Source organism: Pagrus major, chromosome 11, assembly GCF_040436345.1.
Source record: "Pagrus major chromosome 11, Pma_NU_1.0".
Lineage (NCBI taxonomy): Eukaryota > Metazoa > Chordata > Actinopteri > Spariformes > Sparidae > Pagrus > Pagrus major.
Genome location: NC_133225.1, coordinates 25,024,059 through 25,047,339, shown reverse-complemented (window position 1 = coordinate 25,047,339; position 23,281 = coordinate 25,024,059). Strand labels below are relative to the sequence as shown.

At 41.2% G+C, this 23,281-nt stretch overlaps 1 protein-coding gene across 1 annotated transcript in view; it reads left to right on the top strand.

The window, feature by feature from the left end:
* The window catches only part of cachd1 (cache domain containing 1), a 95,681-nt gene that overhangs the window by 54,139 nt on the left and 18,261 nt on the right, over nt 1-23,281 (top strand). Inside the window, exons 5-16 of the mRNA XM_073475753.1 lie at nt 4,548-4,674; nt 6,090-6,234; nt 6,338-6,554; nt 6,689-6,838; nt 10,165-10,449; nt 11,125-11,274; nt 15,312-15,435; nt 15,568-15,685; nt 17,941-18,109; nt 18,265-18,407; nt 19,250-19,431; nt 21,646-21,756. Of these exons, the coding sequence (XP_073331854.1) occupies nt 4,548-4,674; nt 6,090-6,234; nt 6,338-6,554; nt 6,689-6,838; nt 10,165-10,449; nt 11,125-11,274; nt 15,312-15,435; nt 15,568-15,685; nt 17,941-18,109; nt 18,265-18,407; nt 19,250-19,431; nt 21,646-21,756 (1,921 nt within the window). The remainder of the gene's footprint in view (nt 1-4,547; nt 4,675-6,089; nt 6,235-6,337; nt 6,555-6,688; nt 6,839-10,164; nt 10,450-11,124; nt 11,275-15,311; nt 15,436-15,567; nt 15,686-17,940; nt 18,110-18,264; nt 18,408-19,249; nt 19,432-21,645; nt 21,757-23,281) is intronic.

Sequence of the window (23,281 nt, the reverse complement as noted above, 5' to 3'; positions counted from 1 at the left end):
CCAGCCTGCTCCTCTCTCTGCAAACCATTCATAATGACTGCCATTCATAACACGTCACCATCGGCTGGGTTTTATTTTCCTTACAGGCCAGTCATGGCGAGTTCAAGTTACCCCACCGCCTCCCCTCGCCTCTCCCTGTCCCTCACACTCAGCCCTCCTTGACCCCTACGTTCCCAGCGTATTCATTCTCTCCCATTTGTCTCAGCCCAGTCTAAACAAGCAGCTACAGAGGGGAGGGAAGGGAGGGAGAGCGGGTGAGAGAGGGAGGGATAATTGAGAGGGAGAGAATGATGAATGAAGAGGAAGAAAGGAGGGGTGAGAGCTGATTGAAATGGAGTAATTGTATCAAGACTATATTGCGCTCCTCTCAACTTCCATTTCATTTATTTTTTGGAAGATGGGGGGTTGAGAGAGAGATAGTGGATGTGGGAGGCTTCAGTAGTGATACCAGCAGGTGGGAGTGAAAAGACAGATAGATGAGACGGGAGTTGGTTGGAGTGCTGCGTGATTGGAGGACTAGTTTGATCCATTCTCCTCCATTTTATTCTAGTTGCAGCCTTCTTTCCTGCAATTTCAACCATTTCTCTGACTTTCTGATGTTACATCTCCTCCAATTTGCTATCGTTCCTCCAATACTCTCTCCCTCCTTGTCATCTATAACCCTCACTTCTTGGATGGATGCAAAAAGGTGCATTTTTTCAGGAACTGAACCATATGTGCATTTTTTTTTTCAGTTTTTCCAACAAGTTAATCTCCAATTCCAGGTTGGAACACGCTGGCACATTGACTCGTGTTCACCATGCCAAGTTGTTTGGTTATGTGTTTGATAAGCTTGGAGACAAAATTGAAATTGAATAGGTGGAAGGATAAACCAAATCTTTTTTTGTCACCACTACAAGACCTCTCCTTCATTTGCACGAGGCTAACAGAGCTTGAAGTGAGAGTGAGACTGAACCCAAATGGATTAGAGCAGGTTGTGAATGGTGTTGTGCCAGGTTTTGCTTTAAAAACGTGATGTGATTAGAAGTACAAATCAAGCACCAGACACAGAATGCAGATGCTCATCATGATTTGCAGTCTACTTTTGTCTCGGTTTCTTCTTTGTAAGCCGTGCTAGCACCGGGACTCTGTGGATGACTAGGCCGATTGGTCTGTCGCTCTGGCTTTTGGGCCACCACTGTCATCCCCACTAAAGTATTCCAACTACTATTTAATTGATTGCTGCTAAACATCAGCATGTAAACATTACCGTCGCTAACATGTTAGCATGCTGATGTTGGCCTTTGGTCAAAGCAATGCTGTGCAACGTTTTAGGAGCTTGAAAAGGCCAACTTGGGTTCTAGAGTGTAATCTTTTGAAAACGCCACCCTTATCGTTGTCGTCTAAACTGGCAATATGCAGTTCCTGTGATGTGATGGCTCACCGCTCTGTGGAAGAACGCGTTTGTGTGCAGGTGCATAGTGTTACTCCGTGGTGTTTAATTTCCAAGTTACACCGCCACCTACTGGCCTGGCATGCATACTACAGTGTTTTCAATCGATCGTAGATCGGGGTTGACGGAATTTTTTAAAAACTAAAAGGAAAAACCTTTCTGTTTTTAGAAAAGCTGCTGCCTCGTAAACAGGGTCTCATTCGTACACAGAGAAAGAGGAATAAACAAGAAAGAAAAATATGCTGTAATGTTAGGGTTAAAGTACAACTGTTTTATAACTCCCTATAAATGACAGTCTATTCTTACTGCCTAGCAGTTCAGATTTCTTTGCATTATCTGTATCATTGTGTCTCAGTGTGTGATACTTCTAGCTTTACATATGGTTTGTTTATATAAGGATGTAGATGCACATGTATCAAAGCAGGTCATTTACTAGTCCATAGCACTACATGTGTAGGAAATGGGTGTCATTTGGGTCCTATTTCTCGACTTGTCCATCTGTTTCTGGGGAGCTCTAAACATCAGTGGCAGAGTGGAGCACTGTAGCCTGACAGATGTATATAGAGCCCTTCTTCCACTGTCAACACAACTGAGTGTTTCCTGTTTATATGAGCATCAGGGATGGATAGAGTGACGGGTCAGGGATGATGGAAGGACCTGTCGTGTCTCAACAAGGTTCTTTGCAGGGTCAATGTAGACATTTGGTGCTGTTTGTAATGTTTGGCAGTTGGATGATTTTACAGTTCATTTAATTTGTTTTGGATTTTCGTCTCTTACGTATGATTTTTTTTCACCCTTCTCATAGAAGAACTATGTCTGTGGCTCATAATATCGCTGGAGGGTTGGAAAAGCTCAAAACAGGTTCTCTTTAGCAGATGATTAATTCAATGTGATCACAAGCCAAAAACCACATTTGAGGACTTTTTAGACCAAGCTGACATGCAAGAATGGCAGTTAGCATGTCTGGCAAAGACTGTAGACTTAATTAACAAGATATAAGTCAATGGGAACCTCCCTCTGAAGAATAACAAATAGTCAAAATAGTTGGTGAATATATAGAGCTGCTAATGACCTGTGGAAACCACAGTGAATATTTATTAACTGTAAGAAATTAAACATTGAAAAACCTGGTAAAAATCAAACCAAGCTTCCTCTGAAAAAATCTGATATTGGGCCCTATAGCGTGAGCTCCTGAAAATCGATTTATTGATTCATGGTGTTCTAATGAAACCCACTCTGAAGGCTACGCTCTGTTTCTTTCCTCTGTTTTTGCCTGGTAAAGGGCCCAAACTTTCTATTTGTGTCCCTCTCGCTCCGCCCGCCCCCCCACCTCTTTGTGAAAGGCCGTTTTGTGTTGCAGCGAGCGGAAAGGAAGTTGCCGGCTTTGTGATGGGATCTCTGTGAAGATACTGTTGACCCTTTAAAAGAAAAAAAAAATCTCTGCTAGTGTTGAGCAAATACTCAGTGTCTCTGCAGAGGCTGTAGTAAAGGCTGTTATTTCAGCTTGTCCTGCAGTCACAGTTGTGACACACCGATCTGCATCCGGTATCCACATGAAAGAAGTGTACTGTAGTCTGCAGTCATCCAACACCTCAAACTTATTCTTCTTCACTGCGTTCATTTAATCCACCAGAGGTGTGAATGGGTAAAGAACTTACATGTGTAAAGTAAACGTCCACTCAGAATGTAATTGTCATGCCTGAGTTGGCAGCTTAGCATAGAACTGAAGTGCGTGTTAACAGGCCAATAACAGAAAACAATGCACTAATGTTTAGCAGGGGAAAGTTACTAACAGTTTGTGTGCAGCCGCTCGCAACATGATTGATTGTGATTCCCCAAAGTAAGTAGTAGACATTCTTTTCAATGAAACATGTTTTCGATGAAATTCGAGACAGGGGAGTCGGGGGGTGGGCGTGCTCACGACGAAATGCCAAATTCCTCCTGCAGACTTTGCAAAACGATTTGTTTGCATCGCGTAAGGTATCAGTAATCCACTGGTGTTTCCCTCCCCACTCCTCCCGATACTCGTACTGTATCAGCAGTACTACACTGGTACTGCTATGTACTAGTGTAGCCAATGCAAACATGTGTTTCGCAGTGATCAGTGTTTAATGTTTTATCAGGCTATAACTAATCAGAACTCTGGTTTAGTCTAATTTTTGGGATATTTAGCACAGGGTTCGGGATTTGCGACAACTGCTTGTAATTCAGGACGGTCCTAAATCAACAAAATTAATTAATTAATTCTTAATTTCCAATCAGGCACAAAACTGAAAACAGGGTTCATAAAAAGTCTTGAAAGTTTAGAAAATGCTGAGTTTTAACCCTTATGTCTTCGAGGTTAGGGTTATTCTTGAATTTGAATGTACATCCCGGAAAAATGCTTGAACATAATCTGCTGTTTCATCTGAACTATCACTCATGTGCAGTAAACAAAATGAGAATATACGATATTATCGCAATATATCGATTGCTGAAGGTATAAAGGAAATCTGTTAGGGTTACATTTTTGCAATTGCATCTATAGAAGCAATTTGGATTTTATGATAAAGCCAAAACGATAGATACCTTGAAAGTACATGATAAGAGCTTGAATGTTACTGTAAAATGCCAGTGTGTCAGGTATAAGCTATAATAATGTTAATGATAATAATAATAATAATAATGATAATACATTTATTTATATAGCCCTTTTCAAAAACAGAGTTACAAAGTGCTGTACATGAATACAACATGGCAAACAAGGAAAATGTCAAATGAAAGAGTCTGTCGTCTTCTGCATGATCCATGAACTTCTGTTTTTGGACCGACCTTGTCATGCAAGAGGTTTTTCTCACCACTTCTGATTCACATTTGAATCACAGTTAACTCCTGAACTTGAAAGGTCTCCTCCTGGAAGAGGTTGTGGTGCTCAGTAACATTAAAGTTTGAATCTAAACAAAGAGAAACTCTTAAAAGTGCTGAACTCCTTATGTACTCGTGCATTTTACCTCCTGCCTTTCCCAATTTGTTTTTGCCTCCCTTGATCTCCCCCCTCCCTGTTTCCCTCTGTCTCTTTATCCTCCCCTCATTTTTAACATATTTGCTGTTCCCTCTCTGTCTCTTCCCTCTGCAGTGTTGGCAGACAACCTGAAGTCCAACCCGGGGATAAAGTGGCAGTACTTCAGCTCAGAGGAGGGCATCTTCACAGTCTTCCCTGCCCACAAGTTCCAGTGCAAGGGCAGTTATGAGCACCGCAGCAGGTATAGACCAACTTTTGGTTTTCTTTTATCATCAAGCTCAAAAACACAGTTTCTCAGCAGATAGGACTCACTTTGTCCTCACACTCTTCCACCCTCTGCCCTCGTCCTCTTCGTCACCCCTCCTCTCTGTCAGTTGCTGTGGGGTGGCTCAGAGGGCGAGCTGATGGCATGCCGCCCTCACACACCCTGACCACACATGCCCGTGGCAGGAATGTGGCTCTGTACCGCTAAAGCCTGTTGGAATTTCACACCTTCAGTGTTGTGGGTTTTTTTGCGGCCACGACTGAAAGACATCTTTCTCTCTCGTCTTCTCTTTCTGTATCCTTTTGTCTCCCTGGTGATTTTTTTTGCTGGATTTTGGATTTTTTCCCCTCCTTGTCGTTCAAGTCAGTGAGCGAGCGTACAGCCATGAGAGAAATGACGTTTCTTGGCTCACTTCGAGTGTGAATGAGGCTTTGTGAGTACATCACTCCCCTTCTCTCCGCCTTGTGTTAGTGTCTCCTTGTCCAGCAGACCACACACAGACTGGCACTGACCGGCCCACCCTTAGTACCCCATTAAGCTGATAATATACGTATATTAACACTAGAGCTGCATTGATTGGTCGATTTAATTGATTAGTCGATCAAATTAAAATTAATCACCAATTTTTTTGATAACCGATGAATTGTTTCAGTCATTTTTTGGGCATAAATGTCAAACATCTGCTGGTTCCGACCTCTGAACTGTGAGGATTTTCATTTGTCATTTATGAAAAAAATGAAAAAATTTAAGAAATTTAGAAATGATGTCCAGGTTCAGATTTGGTTTGGTTACATCAATTGACATGTTGCTTTTTAGTTTCTCTAGTGAAAATACAGTGCAAAAATTGATGTGCGTAACCATCGATATATTTTTAATTTTCTATCTATATGCATACAACATAGCCTTATCATGGTCATCTACACTGTACTTGTCTGTAATCCGGACAAACAGGCAAACTTAAAGGCTTCCCGTATAGCTGTAGGAAGCCGTGCACACATGGTTTTCCCTAAATTACTCAGCAGTGACGACGTGAGGAGCAGAAAATGTTGAACATCCACCAAAAATAACAGTAAAAGGGCAGAGATCTCTTATGAAAACTGTAGCTGAGTGCAAACTGGACAAAAAAAGAAACTATGACAAAAGAAAGAGGAAGAAAAAAGAAAGACGTGGCTTTTGGTAAGCATTTTCTCTTGCTCACAGGAAACTACGTCATGTGTTTCCATAGTTAATGCACCTTAATCTGTTGTTAACCAGTTTATTTTTGCCTGTATTATATTTATTATCAGTGTACAAATACTCTCACAGTATGTGTTTATAGTGGGTTGAGGATGTATGTATTTTACTGAGCAGTCAAGTGTCTGATCTCGACATGCATGTTTGTGTTGCTGCAGGCCTGTGTATGTGTCTGCGGTGCGTCCTCAGTCTAAACACATCGTGGTGATGGTCGACCACGGAGCGTCTGTCACTGACACCCAGCTTCAGATCGCCAGGGACTCTGCACTGGTCATCCTCAACGCCGTAGATGAACATGACAAGGTTAGTGAAAGGGATTATTCCTCTCACTTTGCTTTATTTAGAAGAATGCACATTCAATTCGCACATGTTCTCTCATTTAATGTCACTGTCACTCCTCCTCCAGATCTCCATCCTGTCAGTGGCAGAGACGGTTCGCTCCTGTTCTCTGGACCAGTGCTATAAGAGTCTGCTCTCTCCAGCCACCAGTGAGACCAAGAGGAAGATGAGCACCTTCATCTCCAACATCAAGGCGTCTGATGGAGCCACACAGCACGCAGCGGGCTTCCAGAAGGCCTTCCAGCTGCTCCGAAACACCAGCAGTCTCTGCAAACAGAGCACCAGTAAGAGAACGCTGCAGATTAGGAATGTGTCCTGCCTCAGGGATCAATTCCAGCTCTTGTGGAAAGGTTTTATGGGGATATTTTGTTTTATATCAGTTGATATAAATGTTGTGTTTGTTTCTGTCTTCTTACAGCCACAGACATGGTGATCATCTACCTGTCCTCTGGTATCACGACTCGAGAGTCGTCCGAGCAGGAGAAGAGAGCGACGCTCAGTGTGGTCAGAGAGGAGAACCGACACCTCAACAACTCGGTCATGATCCTCACCTACGCTCTCATGAATGGTAGGTCACTTGTATTTAAGACTAAACCTTGATTTTTTTATTTTTTTATTTTTACTGAGTGGCTTTGATTGATTTTCACCTGCTCTATCCATTTTGACTATTTGTCCATAATGTGTCCAACTGTGTTACAGTGTTCAATAGTAGACCAGTGGATTGCTTTTCAAAACCTGATGCCCACATTACCCACAATGCAAATTAGCCATTAGCCATTGAGGAACATCACTGGAGGCAATTTTTCAGATGCAGCTTCTTCTGGAGCCACAAAAGGCTTTATATGACTTTTTCAGATATGCAGTAGAACACCCCAAGACCTCTAAATACACTTAAATGTGTAAAATTGGTGGAGTTACCCTTTAAATAAACTAAATAAAGAGCTATAGCCTTCCAGGTTATTTCATGTATTACAACACTTAGCTGGAATATGTGATTGTTTTACTTCACTTGGGTATTTTGAACAGAATCTCAGCTGAAAAATCAGATCTTTTAGAAATTGAGTACAAAACCATTGAACATGGACCATTCTGGCCTTTTATGAGTCACTTGTTCTCCGTATTAATGTTGATTATTAATGTTTTCATTAGTTTCGCACACATGTAGAGCTTCTCTTTTTTGCTCTGCTGGGAGCTGTTTCCGTGTTTTTGATATATCTCCTCTATGTTCTTGGGTACAATGTGCTCAGGAGAAGACTGAAGGTTGAGAGGTGCTCAGAACCTCAAAGGCTTTTTTTCCTGTATGTGTGTGTTGTTGTGGTGTGTATGCTTCCTTTTCTTCTTTCATTGTCCTTGTCCATCCATCTGCCCCATCTAATTCCCACCTCCCTCTGCAACACACACATACACTCACGCCTGCTGTGCATGCATTAGTCCACCATTATTACAAATCATTTTTGCATCTGAGAATGGAAATGAGGTACATCTAAGAGAGGGCAGAGTGAGACTTCAAAGGCTGCACTGCTCACTCTGTGTGTGACTGACAGAGGACCTTGGCTGTTTATTATTAAAGAGCTCCATGATGAAAAGGATGCAGAAATCTATCGTCCTCTGAGTTGTATTAGCATTGCATATCCAAAAAGACATTTGTTTTGTTGCGGATGCTGGTGCACACAGCTGAAAGGCCCACTGATGGTGTGTGTGTCTTATTCCCTGCATCCCCTGCCAAATGTGAAGTGCTGATTGTTGGAGGAGATCAGCAGTCCCTTGGCACTATGATGCGTGGCTGAAACAAAGCGTGGGCTCTAGGTATAGGTGATACAACTTAACATTTATATCACAGTATTTTGTTTCTTTTTACGGTGATGGTATTAAATCGCAGTATTAGAAAACTAAGGGATACTCTGCTCAAACATGATTCTGCCACTATATCTTGATAAAGAAAAAAAACAAACATGTATTTATGGCTTCAAATAACAAAAAAGATGAGGTACAGGCATGTATAGATGTGTTCTGGGAGGATTAGCCTGCCTGATCATGTAGGATAATTTATAAATGTAATGTGATTTATTCTCAGAGTTAGACAAAGGGCAGGATTGGGCACCTCGACAGCATTTACTTGGCAGAAAAAGCAAGGTATATTTATGTGAGTAAGTACAATAGTCAGTGAAGCGCAGACTGTCAATCAAGTACATTTATATATGTCACCAACAGACACACACACTGGCGAGGATCACAGAGCAGAAGGACCTTTAACAACAGAGCCAGCTGAGCTTGAGTTGCAGTATTAAGTTCCACAAAGAGCGATCTGAAAAAACACACATGTAACCTGCTACTTTGGTTATTTAATCGGCTGTCCATCTAAAACAAAGCGAATCCACTGGGTCCTCACTTCCTCAGATGGTGTCTTTTATCAGATAGATAAAGACATTTGTGTGAGTCTTGCAGACGACAACTGCGAAACTGGGGTCCTCTGTTTATCTTCCACATGTTTGTGTTACTGAAGACGGCAATAGCGAACTAGTTCAGTGAGTACATGTGTAACCCTCTAACTGCGTGTTATCACAGCCTCAAAACATTTATCATGGTAATGATGGTATAGAAAAAATCATGTCCTAGCAGAGCGTGACACCAGTAACAGTGATGAAACTGTATACTGTTAGGCTCTATCTAGAACGTTTAGATATTATCATGCATGTTAAGTCTTTTATCTCCTCTTTCTCCTCTGACGTAACTGATGACGGTGATGATGGACTGATGACTTGCTGTTGTAAGGAGTGATGAGGAAAGATTGAGCACAGACAAGCTGTGAAAGGTTCAGCATAATTACCACAAAATAGCCTACAGTATAATACATATACAACATTTTAGTGAGAAACACTAACTGTGCGTCTTTTGAGAGTTAGATTTTCCTAATTGACACTCCCTCCTAAATTAAAGCGCACAGAAACCTGTTCCATCAGCAACATTTCTCCTTTGTGCTTGTTTGACATTGCCACCCATGACGACTCTGCCTCCCATCAGTCGCCCAGCGTGCTGATCAGCAGAGTGAGGCCTTGGCATTAAAACGGGATTCTGCTGTAATCCAGTCAATGAGTGGATACTGGCAGACATTCTGTGCTCTATCCTCCCCAATAGGTCGTTGGATGCCAAATGTTCCAGGTGACAGCTGCAGAGCCGTGGTTATCCATTCTCCTCTAAATGACCTTATGAGGCTCGGAAAGATAGAGTCTGAGCTGTGCATTAATGTCTCAGCTGCATATTTTCTTTAAAGTAATGAAGGATTTATTTGTGTTGTGATCTCTGAGCTTCACAGATGACAATTGGGTTATGGCAGATGCATGGGATTGTACGAATAAAGCTCGTAGAGATCATGATGCAGGATCCCAAGTCAGGACCTGCATGTATGAAATATCTCTGCTGATGATGCCAATAAAGATTGAGTAATCCATGTGGCAATGTATAGAATATACTGTGATTAATGATCCCCTCTAATGCAAGCCTCTTAGTGCTTTACTGTGTAAGCTGCAGGAGGTTAAACACATTTCTCATTTCAAAGAATCTTGATGAATTCAGCCCACTTGGTGGCAGATTATTTTTTTCCCTTTTCTTGAAGGAATTGTTTTTGTTTTTATTACAGCTAGAGGGGAAAGAGAGCAGTTGGTTGCCTTTTATAATAGGAATTTGAGTCATGTGCTCTTTGCTGAAGAGCTGTTTACTCTTTGTACCTCCTTTCAACCACTCCCTCCTCTTTCCAGTTGCACAATTACCCTGTTCAATAGGCCCTTAAGCCAGGCCGTCAGTCATGGATTTGTTCCTAATATCCCTGCTTGATTAAATCAAACATATTCCGTCATGTCCTAAACTCACTCTCTATCCCTTCCCCTCCTTCCTCAGAGGGAGTAACAGGCCTGAAGGAGCTGGCCTTCTTGAGGGATCTTGCCGAGCAGAATTCGGTGAAATACGGTGTCGACCGAATGTCCGACCGAGACCGCTCCTCTTTGGCGGCATCATCTGGATCAGCAGGAGCGTCCATGATGCCGGTGGTGAAGGGAAGCATGATGGTACTGAACCAGCTGAGCAACCTGGAGACAACAGTGGGCCGCTTCTACATCAACCTGCCCAACCGCATGATCGACCTGGCCCGCTTCAGCCTGCCCTACTCTGACCCCATGGGAGATGGTGGGTGGTTTGGTTGTAACTGTAGAGAGTCTGGACGGATATTAAATTAAATTCCCATTTTTGGCCTGAACAACGAAGGAGCTCAACCAGAGCAAGTTTCAGCTGAATGAATTACTCTACGTAATCCAATGTAGATCAAATGTGTCAGGTGCTGTTGGCAGACGAGGAAAAAATATTACTTTTAAACAAGAAGGCAATCCATTCACATGTTAGCTTTTTAAAAAAAGATTTAGCCATTTTATTGAAGGCTTTCTAATATTTCCTTCCTTGTTTGTTACGGCCAGAAGCATTATGTTTTTGGGTTGTCTGTCTGCTTCTTGTGAACACGATATCTCAAGAACATCTTGAGTCAAATTTGGCCCAAATGACCTTTGAACAGAGTCAGGCAACCTGTTTCCCCTTGATTCGAGTCTTTTAGGCACATACGACATGAGAGTTGTAATGATCTTCTCATTCAACTCTCTGCAAGGAAGTGAATCAGTGCATCTCCAAATCTTCCCCAACAATTCCTTTTGATAAACACTTTTACCGAAGGCCAAACTGATAAAACCGCTAAGTTTGCACTAAAATGAATGGAACAAGCTCAACAGAACTAAACTACAATCACACATTGAGCTCAGAAAGATAAGAGAGATGTTGCATGAACTAATTTAAATTTTTTGTTCCTGTCTCCAGGCTTTATTATGACTGTGAGCCGGCCGTGTTACTTCGGTAACCTGCTCCTGGGCGTGGTCGGGGTGGACGTGAACCTGGCCTACATCTTGGAGGATGTCACCTACTACCAAGACTCACTGGCTTCATACACATTCCTCATTGACAACAAAGGTCAGTTACATAGAGACAGGCGAGGTGTTCAAATGTTTTCTGTTGGGCTCCTGACTTTCCCACAAGTTCATCATGTAAGAATCAGCAAGACTAGCTACCGCAGTGCAGGATGTGATGCCTTTTCCAACTTGTGGTCAGCCACATGAGCAGTGTTTGCAGGTTTACAACCAAACAAGGCTTAAAAACCGTGACAGCCTGTTCTCCAAATAAAGTTTCCTCCATGTTCAGTAATAACAGGTCTACAGGGTAAGACAACAAATATAGCAGAACAAATCAGTCGCCCATTGCCTGTTGCTTAAATTTCCAAGCCAGTAACAAAACAAGCAACAATCAGGAATCAAAATGATGCTGCAGGTCAAACAGACTCCAGTGGTCTACGAAACATTCCTCTGCACATTCAGGGTATCAATCTCTATTAGTCACAGCCTCGGAGCAACCCTCCAAACAGTTGCACGGAAGAGTATTTTGCTGTTCTTGTTTCACATACAAGTGGAGCTCCATTTTATTTTGTCTGTCTCAACCTCCTCCACAGCCATTATCCCATATTAGACTTAATTGACATCTTCTTGGTAACACTGGCACTTCTTTGGCATTTCATCCTCTGTTGAGCCATGCCTCAGTGCGTTGCCACAGTGCAGGGCGGTAGTGCTCATGTCCGGTCTCAGTTTGTTTTGGCCTCAGCTGAGGGGGTCTTGACTCAAACCACTGGTGCTGTAGAGCAGGTAAGTTGTGCTCTGTAGGCCCGAAGAGCAGCGACTTTAATGGAATGAATACTTTAACGTGGCATTTGTCAGTACTTGAGATGAAAACTACAATAGAGCTGCAACGTGAGTTATCAACTTTTAAATTAATCGCAGACTGTATTGATCAATTATCGGTTTGAGTAGTTTTTTCATGAAAAGAAGTCAAAATTCTCTGATTCCTGCCTCTTAAATGTGAATATTTTCTGGTTTCTTTGGTCCTCTATGACAGTAAACTGAATATCTTTCTATTGTGGACAAAACAAGACATTTGAGCAGTGTTGTAAAAAGTACCCAAAAGTCATACTTGAGTCAAAGTAAAGGTCTCACTTTAACTTATAGTACTTTGGTAAAAGTGAAAGTCACCCATTCGAACAGTACTTAAGTACTTGAGTAAAAGTCTTAAAGTATCTGATGTTAAACGTACCGAAGTATCAAAAGGAATATTCTGATGTTCCGCTAAAATCCAATAAAAACAGGTGTGTCTCATTCAAACAGTATAGGATGACATTTCTGCATTGAATTTGAGTCAATGGGTCATTTGACCCGGAAGCTATTGGAAAAAAAATGCAGAGCTTTTCATAAAAAAATGACTTCAGTATCAAGAGTAAAAGTAAAGCATACATTTTTCCTACATGTGCTGTCGGATATACTGTATACTGCGGGTCGACCGATTATTGGATCCAATATTCAGCATTGGAATTATCGGAATCAGTGTTTATTTTATTAGATTGCAGATAAAATCAATTGATAATAAAATGTGATCGAGTAAAAAGTACAATAATTTCCCTCTAAAAAGAAGTGGAGTGGAACTGTAAAGTAACAGAAAATGGAAATACTCAAGTAAAGTCCAAGTAATTCAAAATTGTACTTAAGTACAGTACTTGAGTAGATGTACTTCATTCATCTTAGGCTTTAGGAAACGCTGATCATCATTTTTCAGCATTTTCTAAAATTTTACTGCCCAAACAACTAATCGATTAATCGAGATACTAATCAACAGATTAGCTGACAATGAAAATAATGGTTAGTTGCAGCTTAAACCAGATGTTAAAAATTGAAATTGATGGAAATTGAGATTTTATTATTGCGTTTACAGCTAAAACATCAGTGGTTACATTTACATTTGCAGGTGGATGAGTATGGCAATATGATGACATGCCCCTCCTTTTGTTCAGATTTCTCCTGAAAGTTTACTGCATCCATCACTCCCAAGTCCCAACATAGAAGAGAACAGCATTAACTATGTTGCCCAATATGCGCCAATATGAAAACCTGTGTTCTGGTAGAAATTATAATGCAGATAGATGCTTGGGGTAATTTATGACTATTCAATTCCCACTGATGTCCTTTTAGATTATAAATTGTATTTTTAAATTTTAAAATATCCTACCTCTGTTCCATATCTTTGTAACAAGTCTTTGATAACCACATTTGATGGATCATTGCAAAAAAAACAAAAAAAACCACACACTCTAATACACAAAGTGTTGAGTCTAATCTAAAAAGTTAAGTCTAATCTAAAAAAAGAGTCTTAAGGCAGGGAGGGCAGGTATGTCCAACATGACTGCTAACAAACAACACAATAACCAGACTGGGTTTGTGTGTGATTGGGGGGCTGGGAGGCAGTGCCATGCTGACATGAGGCAAGAAGAAGGCATAATTAAAACAAGCTGGAACAAGACAAAGTGTAAATGAAAGCTTGCGTGATGTCTGGAGGAGAGGAGAAATATTTAGGGACGTAGGTGAGAGGTGAGGTGAAGTGTCATGGAGCAAAACAGAGAACAGAGACAGATATTCACTTAGATAAGTGTTCAGCATCAGAATTTTCACTATTAAACTTAATTATTCCAGGTGAATTTTTGCAGCTGTGTGAGTTCTGCTCCTCTGCGCCGCCACTCAATGCGTCTCTTTTTCTTACCTCTGAAATGTTTGTTATTGTAATAAATATGCCATCAAATTACAGCTTATTACTGCAGCGTGCTTATTAGTGCTGCGACTTGGCCAACATTGACAAATGAGTCCAATTAAGGTTATTAGCTGGCATTTAAATCATCTGCTGCCAATTAGAGCGTAGGTAAATATGATTAGGAGAGTACACCGATGACAAGAGGCTTCCGGACCTGCAACTAAAAATAGCAGATGAGTAAAGTGAAAATATTTGAGGCATTTATCTTGTGACTTTTTCAATGTGTGTTTATGTTGAAAAGAAGTAAGCACCCAAACTGATTTATATATAGATTTATGTATAATCTATCTGAATGCTGTGGTCCTCTCCATGTGCCCTTTATGAGGACAGAGATGCCTTGTGTAATACAGCAGATGGATTCTTAATAAAGAGTGTGAGACGCCCCACCTGCTGCTTCTCCGACACAGCAACACACTCACTCTTTGAGGTTTAGAAGCATGTAAAAATAAAAAAACACATGATTTCTTTTTTCAAAACAGATGGGCTTTCAGTCCCAATCCTGCATCCCGAGGGCTTTTAGTATCTCCCCAGAATGATTACTGCTGCTGTTAGAAGCTGTGTTTATCACAACACCACACTCCTTAGCACCACCAGATACTGTTTAATACCGAGCCTCTGCCGATGCAGTCATCTTTCTCAGCGGAATTTTAAGATTTTGGATAGTGAGCAGCGTCTGCCACCCTCAGCTGTTTTTGGAAAGGCTACAAGCATAAAATTCTAAATGTTTTAAGTTTGACAAACAGCCGAAAAATGTGTAATTCTACGCTGCAGAACAGCACACAGGCAGGAGGTGTTTTCCTAACTTTAAATCTGTTTATCTTTCCTTCATGCTTTCACGAAAAAGGGTTTGATAAGGAGGCGGCTGTATCTTGGCTAGACTTTCTGTTGAACTAACTTCAGAGCAGTTACTGCACAAGTTGCCTGAATAGGTGAATGGGATATGAAGTGGCATTTAGACTCAGCCATATTCAGGAACAATAATTAACTTATTGGGAGCAGTAAGTCATTATACCATGATATCATTAGTGGCATATATCAACCATGACAAAACAAGGATTTCACAGTCGTGCATTTTTAGTGAATGGGGCCTCATTTGTTATTTATTTAAGTACAGCTAAATACGTACAATGATGCCTATTCATTATATTCACTTTCTTCTTCGTGGTCATGTTTGACAGTGACCACAGAATTCCCTGTTGGTCTGTAACAGTTGTATTAATGCTGCTATCTGCAGATTCAGTTTTCCTTGATTGGTCTCTGTATGTCTTTATATTTACAAGCACTGATTAATGATGTTGCTTTTGTCAACTTTTTGTCTGATTTTCCAGGTTACACCCTGATGCATCCGTCACTGACACGGCCCTACCTGATGACTGAACCTCCCCTGCACACTGACATCATCCACTACGAGAACATCCCAGGATTCCCTGTTGTCAGACAGAACATCCTCAGGTAAGAAAGGATGAGAAACACTTAAATAACTGTTGAGTTCAAACAGCATTTAAAACCAGGATTCCTCCAGCCATTCACTTGTAGCGTAGTTTGTCTATTTTTTTGTTGTTTGATTGTGTGTATTTCCTGCAGCCTCCCTCTGGGCAGCCAGGTCATTGCTGTGCCTGTCAACTCCTCTCTGTCCTGGCACACCAACAGACTCAGAGACAACAGCAAAGACGCATACAACGTCAGCTACGCCTGGAAACTGGTAGGTGACATGTGTTCAATGGTGACATTTACCTTCACAGTCCAGACACCCACAAATGGTATCAGATAAACTTTGTTGATTCCGCCCTAGATTTTATTATTACAGCAGCTCAAGAATCAAAAGCAGGGGAAAGAACTGGTTGCGTGATGTTTAGAAAAAATGCACCAAAAGAATAACATGTATGCATAATATGAATGAATATAAAGGAGTCTGATCAAGAATGATCTGCATAAATACGTCTTCAACTTTATATATTATTTGAGTCATAGCGTTATGTTTTCCTAGTAATTTATGATAATTTTAAAGTTTCCCAGAGAAACTTGGAGTTCTCCAAAGAAGAGTCAAATAAATGATGTAAGAGGATGCAATCATTTGTTGCCAGAGAATAATTGTAAATTAAAACATGTGAAGCTGGAATTTTTAAAAAATTGCTTCTTGTTCCCCTCATTTGATGCCAGTTGTTCAGAGTAAAAGTGAGCAAATGCATCGTATATTTAAAGCAGAACAAAGCACTTGCACAGTCAGAGCCGAGACTTATGATGATCTTTGGCTGCAGGCCCACCAACCATTGTCGTGGTGGGAGGATACCCATCTCATATACTTCCTCTTTATCTATTCCATTTCGGTCTTCACCTCTTTATCATTACTGTACCACTGTCTGAAAGCAGTATAGAGATTTATGCTCCCAGCCTTAATGTCTTCACCAAACCTCCACCACCTTAAATTTAGTCGGTGTAATAAAACCGAGCGCTCCCACACCCAGAAACTGTCCGTGTCCCTCGAATCTGCTTTTCCTCTGCGGCCCAGAAATGTTGTGTTCAGGGAACGAATGGCAGCAGAACAGCAATAACATCACGCCATATTGAGACTTTTTGCCTTCTGACATTCAGGTTCTTGGCAGGAGCAAAAATATCACACTTAATTCAGGCTTTTCACTTTTTGCCTTTTTAAAAAGCTTTTGACATTTTTGTGTGTGTGTGTGTGGGGGGGGTGTTCACACAGGCACTGCAGTTCAAACACGTCACCTTTGCCATGAGTTTGGCAGCTGTCTGTTTTTTAATATGAGCTCTCCAGAGCCAGAAAAATGTCAAATTGACCTAGAAAGAAAAACTGAGAAGAGTCCGTTGTTTCCCACAAACATTCTGTCATCTTGTACATCCAAATAATGTCCAGGACTTCTTTATGACCATCACACACTGTTCATTTTGTGCTTGTGACTAAAGTAAGAAGAGAGTCACGAGAAGCTCCTGGGTCCTCCTGAAAACTGTTTGACACTTTACATGATTTAACAATAAAATCTCTAACCCTGCATGGTTTATTTAGAATCAGTGGTGTGGAAGCAGATGTTGAGCCGGGCACATTTATCTTCTCGGGGAGACGCCTGCAGCCCTTAAAACACTAAACACTGAACAAGAGGGCTGGTAGGGATGGGGAGTGTGTGTAATGTCACAGTGACTCTGGCTTCCAGTTTGTAAATAGTGTGTAGGAGCGGGGTGTAGAAATTACATCAACTACCAGTATTTTATTTATAAGTTCACTTTTCATCTTTCTTAGCAACCCTCTGTGCTTTCTGCAGCATTCTCTGGAGTCTCCCATTAAAATACCACAACCTACAATGAATTGATTCCACTAATAACAGGGCTTGCACAAAGTCTTAAAAGACTGGAAAATGCTTAGATTTAACTGCTATATTTTCAAGGTCAGGAATATGCTTGAATTTAGATATAATCTCTGAAAAATGCTTGATATTCTGCATATTCAGGTGTTTCCATCCACATAATCACTCATGGAACAAAAAAATCTTTTAACATTTGAAATTAAAAGAAGTATTAAAGCTGCTGTGAGCCGTGTCGTCATTTTAGCGAACTTCCTGTCCATTTTGCAGTTAGCAATCCTCTTCCTCCCTTACATCACTGCATGAACTTGGAGCGGTAATCACCAGACATAAAAGGAGGATCCTGCTCTCTGCGCTTTCATGAGCAGACAGGACCGCCTCTTTATGGAGTTGTCTCTCCTGAGACATTGTTGGTTTAGGTACCTTGAAAGTGCATGAATTTTACCCTTTTATACCTGTATGAACCTTTTATTGAAAGCCTGACCTGGATTATTGCTCTTTGCTGTAGAGCTCCATTATTGACCAGAAACTCTTACCCTCAGTTGTCGGTTTTTGTTAACTTCTTTTCATGGGATACATTGACAGTTATAGAAATATTGAAATAATGAGCCTTGTCCTCCACTCATATCTTGCCTTCTAGGTTCAGGACACGTCGTTCATCCTGTGTATCGTGTACGTGCAGCCGGAGATCCCAGTGAAGCAGCTGAAGAACCTGAACACAGCTCCCAGCTCCAAGCTACTGTACCATCGTTTGGACCTGCTGGGTCAGCCCAGCTCCTGCCTGCACTTCAAACAGCTCGCCACAGTTGGTAAGACAAGCACCAAATCCAAAGCAGTGGAGTAAAACACAATAAATTTAAGAAATAAATTAGTATACAGACTTTTATTTACATCCATAGTCGGCTCTAAAACTTTGATAAGCATCTCTGACTGTCCCTTGTTCCCCTTTCTGTCTCTTTCCCAGAGTCCCCCACTGTGATGTTGGCAGCTGGTAGTTTCTCCTCTCCCTACGAGCACCTCAGTCAGCCAGAAACAAAGCGCATGGTGGAGCACTACACCGCCTACCTGAGTGATAACACCAGGCTCATAGCCAACCCTGGCCTCAAGGTACACAAGCATGGGGAACTCACGGCTAAGACCAGCCTGCAGACACACACAGAGTTGATGCTGTTTACCTGACAAACACATGGCACACATCCAGCCCTCCTGTACACACATATTCATATTTTAATGGGTCCCGAGATAGTTTAAGTGTTAAATGCACTTTTTACTCACAATTTTAAATCTATTTATTGTGATTTCTGGCAAACATCTTTTCAGGCTGCTTTACATTACAGCTGAAATTCACAGATTTGAAATGAAGCTCTGCATCTTTAAGAAGGGGACAAACCCCAACGTGGTTTTGGCAGTGTGTGTGCATTCCTGTCCTGGGGGGAGTGGGGGGTTAGAGTTTGAACTCTAAGCCTCGGTCCCAGCTCTGATTCCCAGGCTAGTCTTAAAGGCCCCCTCCAGTGACCTCATCACCCCTTTCAAACTTTGAAGCCTCTCTGAAAATCGTACTGAGATGTGATTTTTCAGGGTGTTTTTCAGCGCTTTAGGCCGAATCGGGCCCCTTTTAATCCTATAAAACTGGTTTTCTGAGCTGTGCTGTTTGTGATTTCTTGATGATACTTTCATAGTTAATCTTCTAGTTAAAAGTAAGAATTACTATCTTAGCAGCAATACAGTAGAATGATAATTACCCTTCAGGTTTAGGTGGAAGGAGGATTGTGGTTGATGGAGACTGGAGGCAAACTTGCCAAAAGTTTTAGCCAACTTACATTTCAGGCCAACCCCAGATTAAGACTCTTCTCTCCTTCCTCTCCTTCTTCAACTCTTTTTACCTCCTCTTCCCTCACCGTCCCTCTCCTCTCTCTCTCCCTTCTCCCTTCGTCCTCTCCCCTCTGCAGTCCTCTGTCAGGAACGAGGTTATGGCGACCAGTCACGTCACGGATGAGTGGATGACACTAATGGAAATGAGTAGCCTCAACTGCTACATTGTGCGCCGTTACATAGCAACGCCCAGTGGGGTGCTCCGGATTTATCCAGGATCACTGATGGACAAAGCCTTCGACCCGACCCGCCGACAATGGTGAGGCTTGAGGGTGTGAAGGAGGGAGGGGGAGGGGGCAGGAGTGAAGACGTGTGTGCGCGCGCGCGCGTGTGTGTGTGTGTGTGTGTGTCTGTGTGCATGCTTAAGGGGAGCAAAAGGATGTATGAGATGATGTTGGGTAGGTAGGAGTTAAAGGTAATGAGTATGTGCAAACTGCAGTTCATTTCTGTGCTTGAATTGGTCAGCAGCCATTACTGAGTTGATTTAAGTGAAGATTTTCTCATCAAACTTTTTTTGGATTTTAATGAGCCAATAAAATGTAATGCAAAACACTGTTTTCCCCAACGTTTACTCAGAGGTTAAACTTTAATCAAAGTTGTTGTTTTTTTTAACTTAACGCAGTCTGGACTGTTTTGTGTTTTTACTAGTTTGTGTGATATCCATTAAAAGTTATCACGTCCGTTGACCGACTTAAACATTTCAGCCCAGGGCAAGTGTTTGCTTTAAAATGTCAACCCTGCTTTAATTACAACATTTCATCCTTTTTTACTACATTGTTGAAACAATTGTATACACAGAGTAATGAACCATATGACTTGTATAAAATATTTGCATACAAACACTTGTTACGCCCCTGGTCTAGGGGAACCAGAGACATGACATGATGTGCTCTCCCCCAGTCTTCCCACTCCCAAGAAGGCCAGTGTCACATGTTATATATATTTAAGGTAGCATTTATTTTCTCTTCAGAGGGAGACAAAGCCAAAACAGCAAACAAAAAGAGTCTAACCCCCTACCTTCCTAACACAAAACCAACAAATGGTAACAAAAAGACAAATTCTTACCTAACTCCTAAATGAGGAAAAACAGGAGAAAAAAGAGTTAACAAAAAGGCTTCTCCCTCCTACTGGGCTACCACACTCACTTTTCTATTTACAAAGTTACAACAATCAGATTATAAATTATACTGGATCTCACAAACTGGGTCTCACAGAAAACTAACTAACACACTAGACACCAGTCCTAGTTGGATGTGGGGAAACAGGTTGAGAGAGGGAAGACTGCAGTCAGCCGGTGCTTCAAAAAGGCTCCTCTCCTGCCTCTGACCAATCCTGGGTTGGCAATCAGCCAGATCTAGCCAATCAGTAGGTCCAACCTGCTATCAATCACACACACCCACACACACACAAACTCAGAGGAGACTGCTCACACCTTACGAGGAGGAGGGACATATCAGTATACACAGTATACACAAAATAATGACCCAGGGTCATAACACACTGATGGAATGTAACCAAGTATATGTACTCAAGTACTGTACTTAAGTACAGTTTTGAGATATTTGTACTTTACTCAAGTATTTTCATTTCCTGCTACTTTACACTTCCACTCCACTACATTTTTGAGGCAAATTTTGTACTTTTACTGCAGCACATTTAGTTGATGACTTTAGTTACCAGTTATTTTGTGGATTGCATCGGAGCCAAAATCGCACATTTTTAAATGATTGTATTTAATCGACAGTTGGATAAAAAAAGAAAGATTGCAACCTTCAGAAAAATGCTGATAAGCATAGCATACAGTATAAACATTCATGTAAATATGTGTATAATTTTACTTGTACTTTTGATAGTTTAGTAGATTTAATATACCTAAGATACCTTTAAGACTTGTAATCAATTATTATTGGTATGGGTGACTTTCACTTTTACTGAATTAATATTTTAACATGATATCTTTACTTTTACTCAAGAATGACTTTTGGGTACTTTTTTTTACAACACTGCAAACATGCCAGGCTGAGTGGAATGATAAAAGAAAAGAAGTGATGATAATCATAATAATGTTATGTAAACTTTATTAAGCTTACAGGTGTTCAAACAGCTTTTTGTTGGTACATTCAGCTATAAATGAAATGTGTTGTTTGACATATATAATCATATCAGAAAAGTTTGACTACTTGCTTTTAAATTTAGATTTTCAAAACATGAAATCTATAAGAAATCTATAGAATAACCAAGTAAAACTGAGAACATGAGTGCAGGTCATACGCAGAGAGTCCAATCAAAACATTTTTCTAAAGTACAGTTTAATCATAATCAATAATCATAAATTGTGCTGGTATAATCCACAGTTATGTCCCCTCTCTCTCTGTAATGACTGTTTGGATAAAGCCTGTGAAAACATCTTCAAAACATCTCATTGACTTTGTTGTTAGTAAGAAAGAGAACTTAACTTTGTTGTCTTGTGCAGGTACCAGCATGCTGTGGCAAACCCTGGCCTCATCACCTTTACAGGACCCTACCTGGATGTGGGCGGTGCGGGCTACGTTGTCACCATCAGCCACACCATCCATGCATCCAGGTAAGAAGAAGACCCGAGTAAACTGCTCTGCTATCTAACATTTTACTGCCAGAGGAATCAAGTTCTAAGTCAAAGTCTTTTCCTGAATAAGTAGATGTTTAATCAACATTATGTAACTTTTACCTTTTTAAAATATCAGCTTCAAAATCATGTTGATGTCACAGTGTCTTGTAATAGAGTGAATGGTGTCTCTGTCTCAGCCACTCCGCCCCCCATCACGTGTTTCTGCTCTATGTAACTTCAGTGAGAGGGTAGGATCACAGCGTTACATACAAGTTTACTTCAACATACACGTTTTCAACACAAAACATTGTTATGATCTAATGAGTTTTGTATGTAGTTAGCACCTACATTACGTCTGACAAACTGTTATAGACCTGGGATTTGTATTTACAACAGTGCAGCATGGTGGTGCAGTGGTTAATACTCTTGCCTAATAGCAAGAAGGTCCTGGGATCGAACAACCCAGGACCTTTCTGTGCGAAGTTTGCATGTTCTCCCTGTGCTTGCGTGGCTTTCCTCCATGTATTCCGGTTTTTCCCACCATCAAAATTTGCACAAATAGGTTGATTCTCCCATCGATGCCATTGACCGAAGGCACTGGCTTAGATCTGGAGTTGGTCCCCCAGGTGCAGAGGTTAACCCGTGCCCACTGCTCCCTCGGGATGGGTTAAATGCAGAGTACCAGTTACACTATGCTGAACTGTCCGGCCCTTCTCAACACCAAACAGCAGGCACACAGTTAGAGACCAGCTGGTGAACAAAGTGGAACATTGAGCAGCTAAAGAGCCAGATATTTCCCTCACGAGTTGGTAGTCACCATAAAACACAGAATGAATAATGGGCAGTAATTTGCGGAGTGTTCAGAAACACAATAAAATGATCAGCTCTCTGTAGATATTGCTAATCAACAGTTTCATTGTTATGAGCCAAGACATTATTGTGGGCTGTTAGGCTGTCAGCCCGGAAGTCATTTGAGCAGAACACACGGTCTCTGAAGACGGGAGATAATTTGAAGGAGGCTAAAGGAGACTTTAGGGCTGCCTAAAACCAAATGGTGTGGGTTATCTTCAAGTATCTGCTCTTCAGAAGTGCCCTTGAGCAAGCCACTGTATTCCCGTGCTTTGGTTAATTGTTATAGACGTTAAAGCAGAATGTTTTGGACACAGCCTCTGAGTCAGAGGCTTTAAGAAGTTACTATGGCTGAGATTTACGTGTTTATGTTTCTAGTTCTGTGAGCTTAAAATGCAACCTAGAGCCACAATGCTGCCTGCACGAATACAATAGGAGCTGTTTACCAAATGTACAGTATAAACAGTCAGTATCAGTCTGGATTAGTGTGTTGATGACTGGCTCAGTAAGCATAACATTGCGCAGTCTGTATCCTGTGTAAACACAGGTTCAAAGAGAGTGTGTGTGTGATGTATTTTGTGTATGTGTTTAAAGGGGATTTTTTTTTTGGACTGCTGTTGCTAAATATTTATGTTCTCTGTAAGACAGTGACGTCTCTCTGCATACAGCTCAG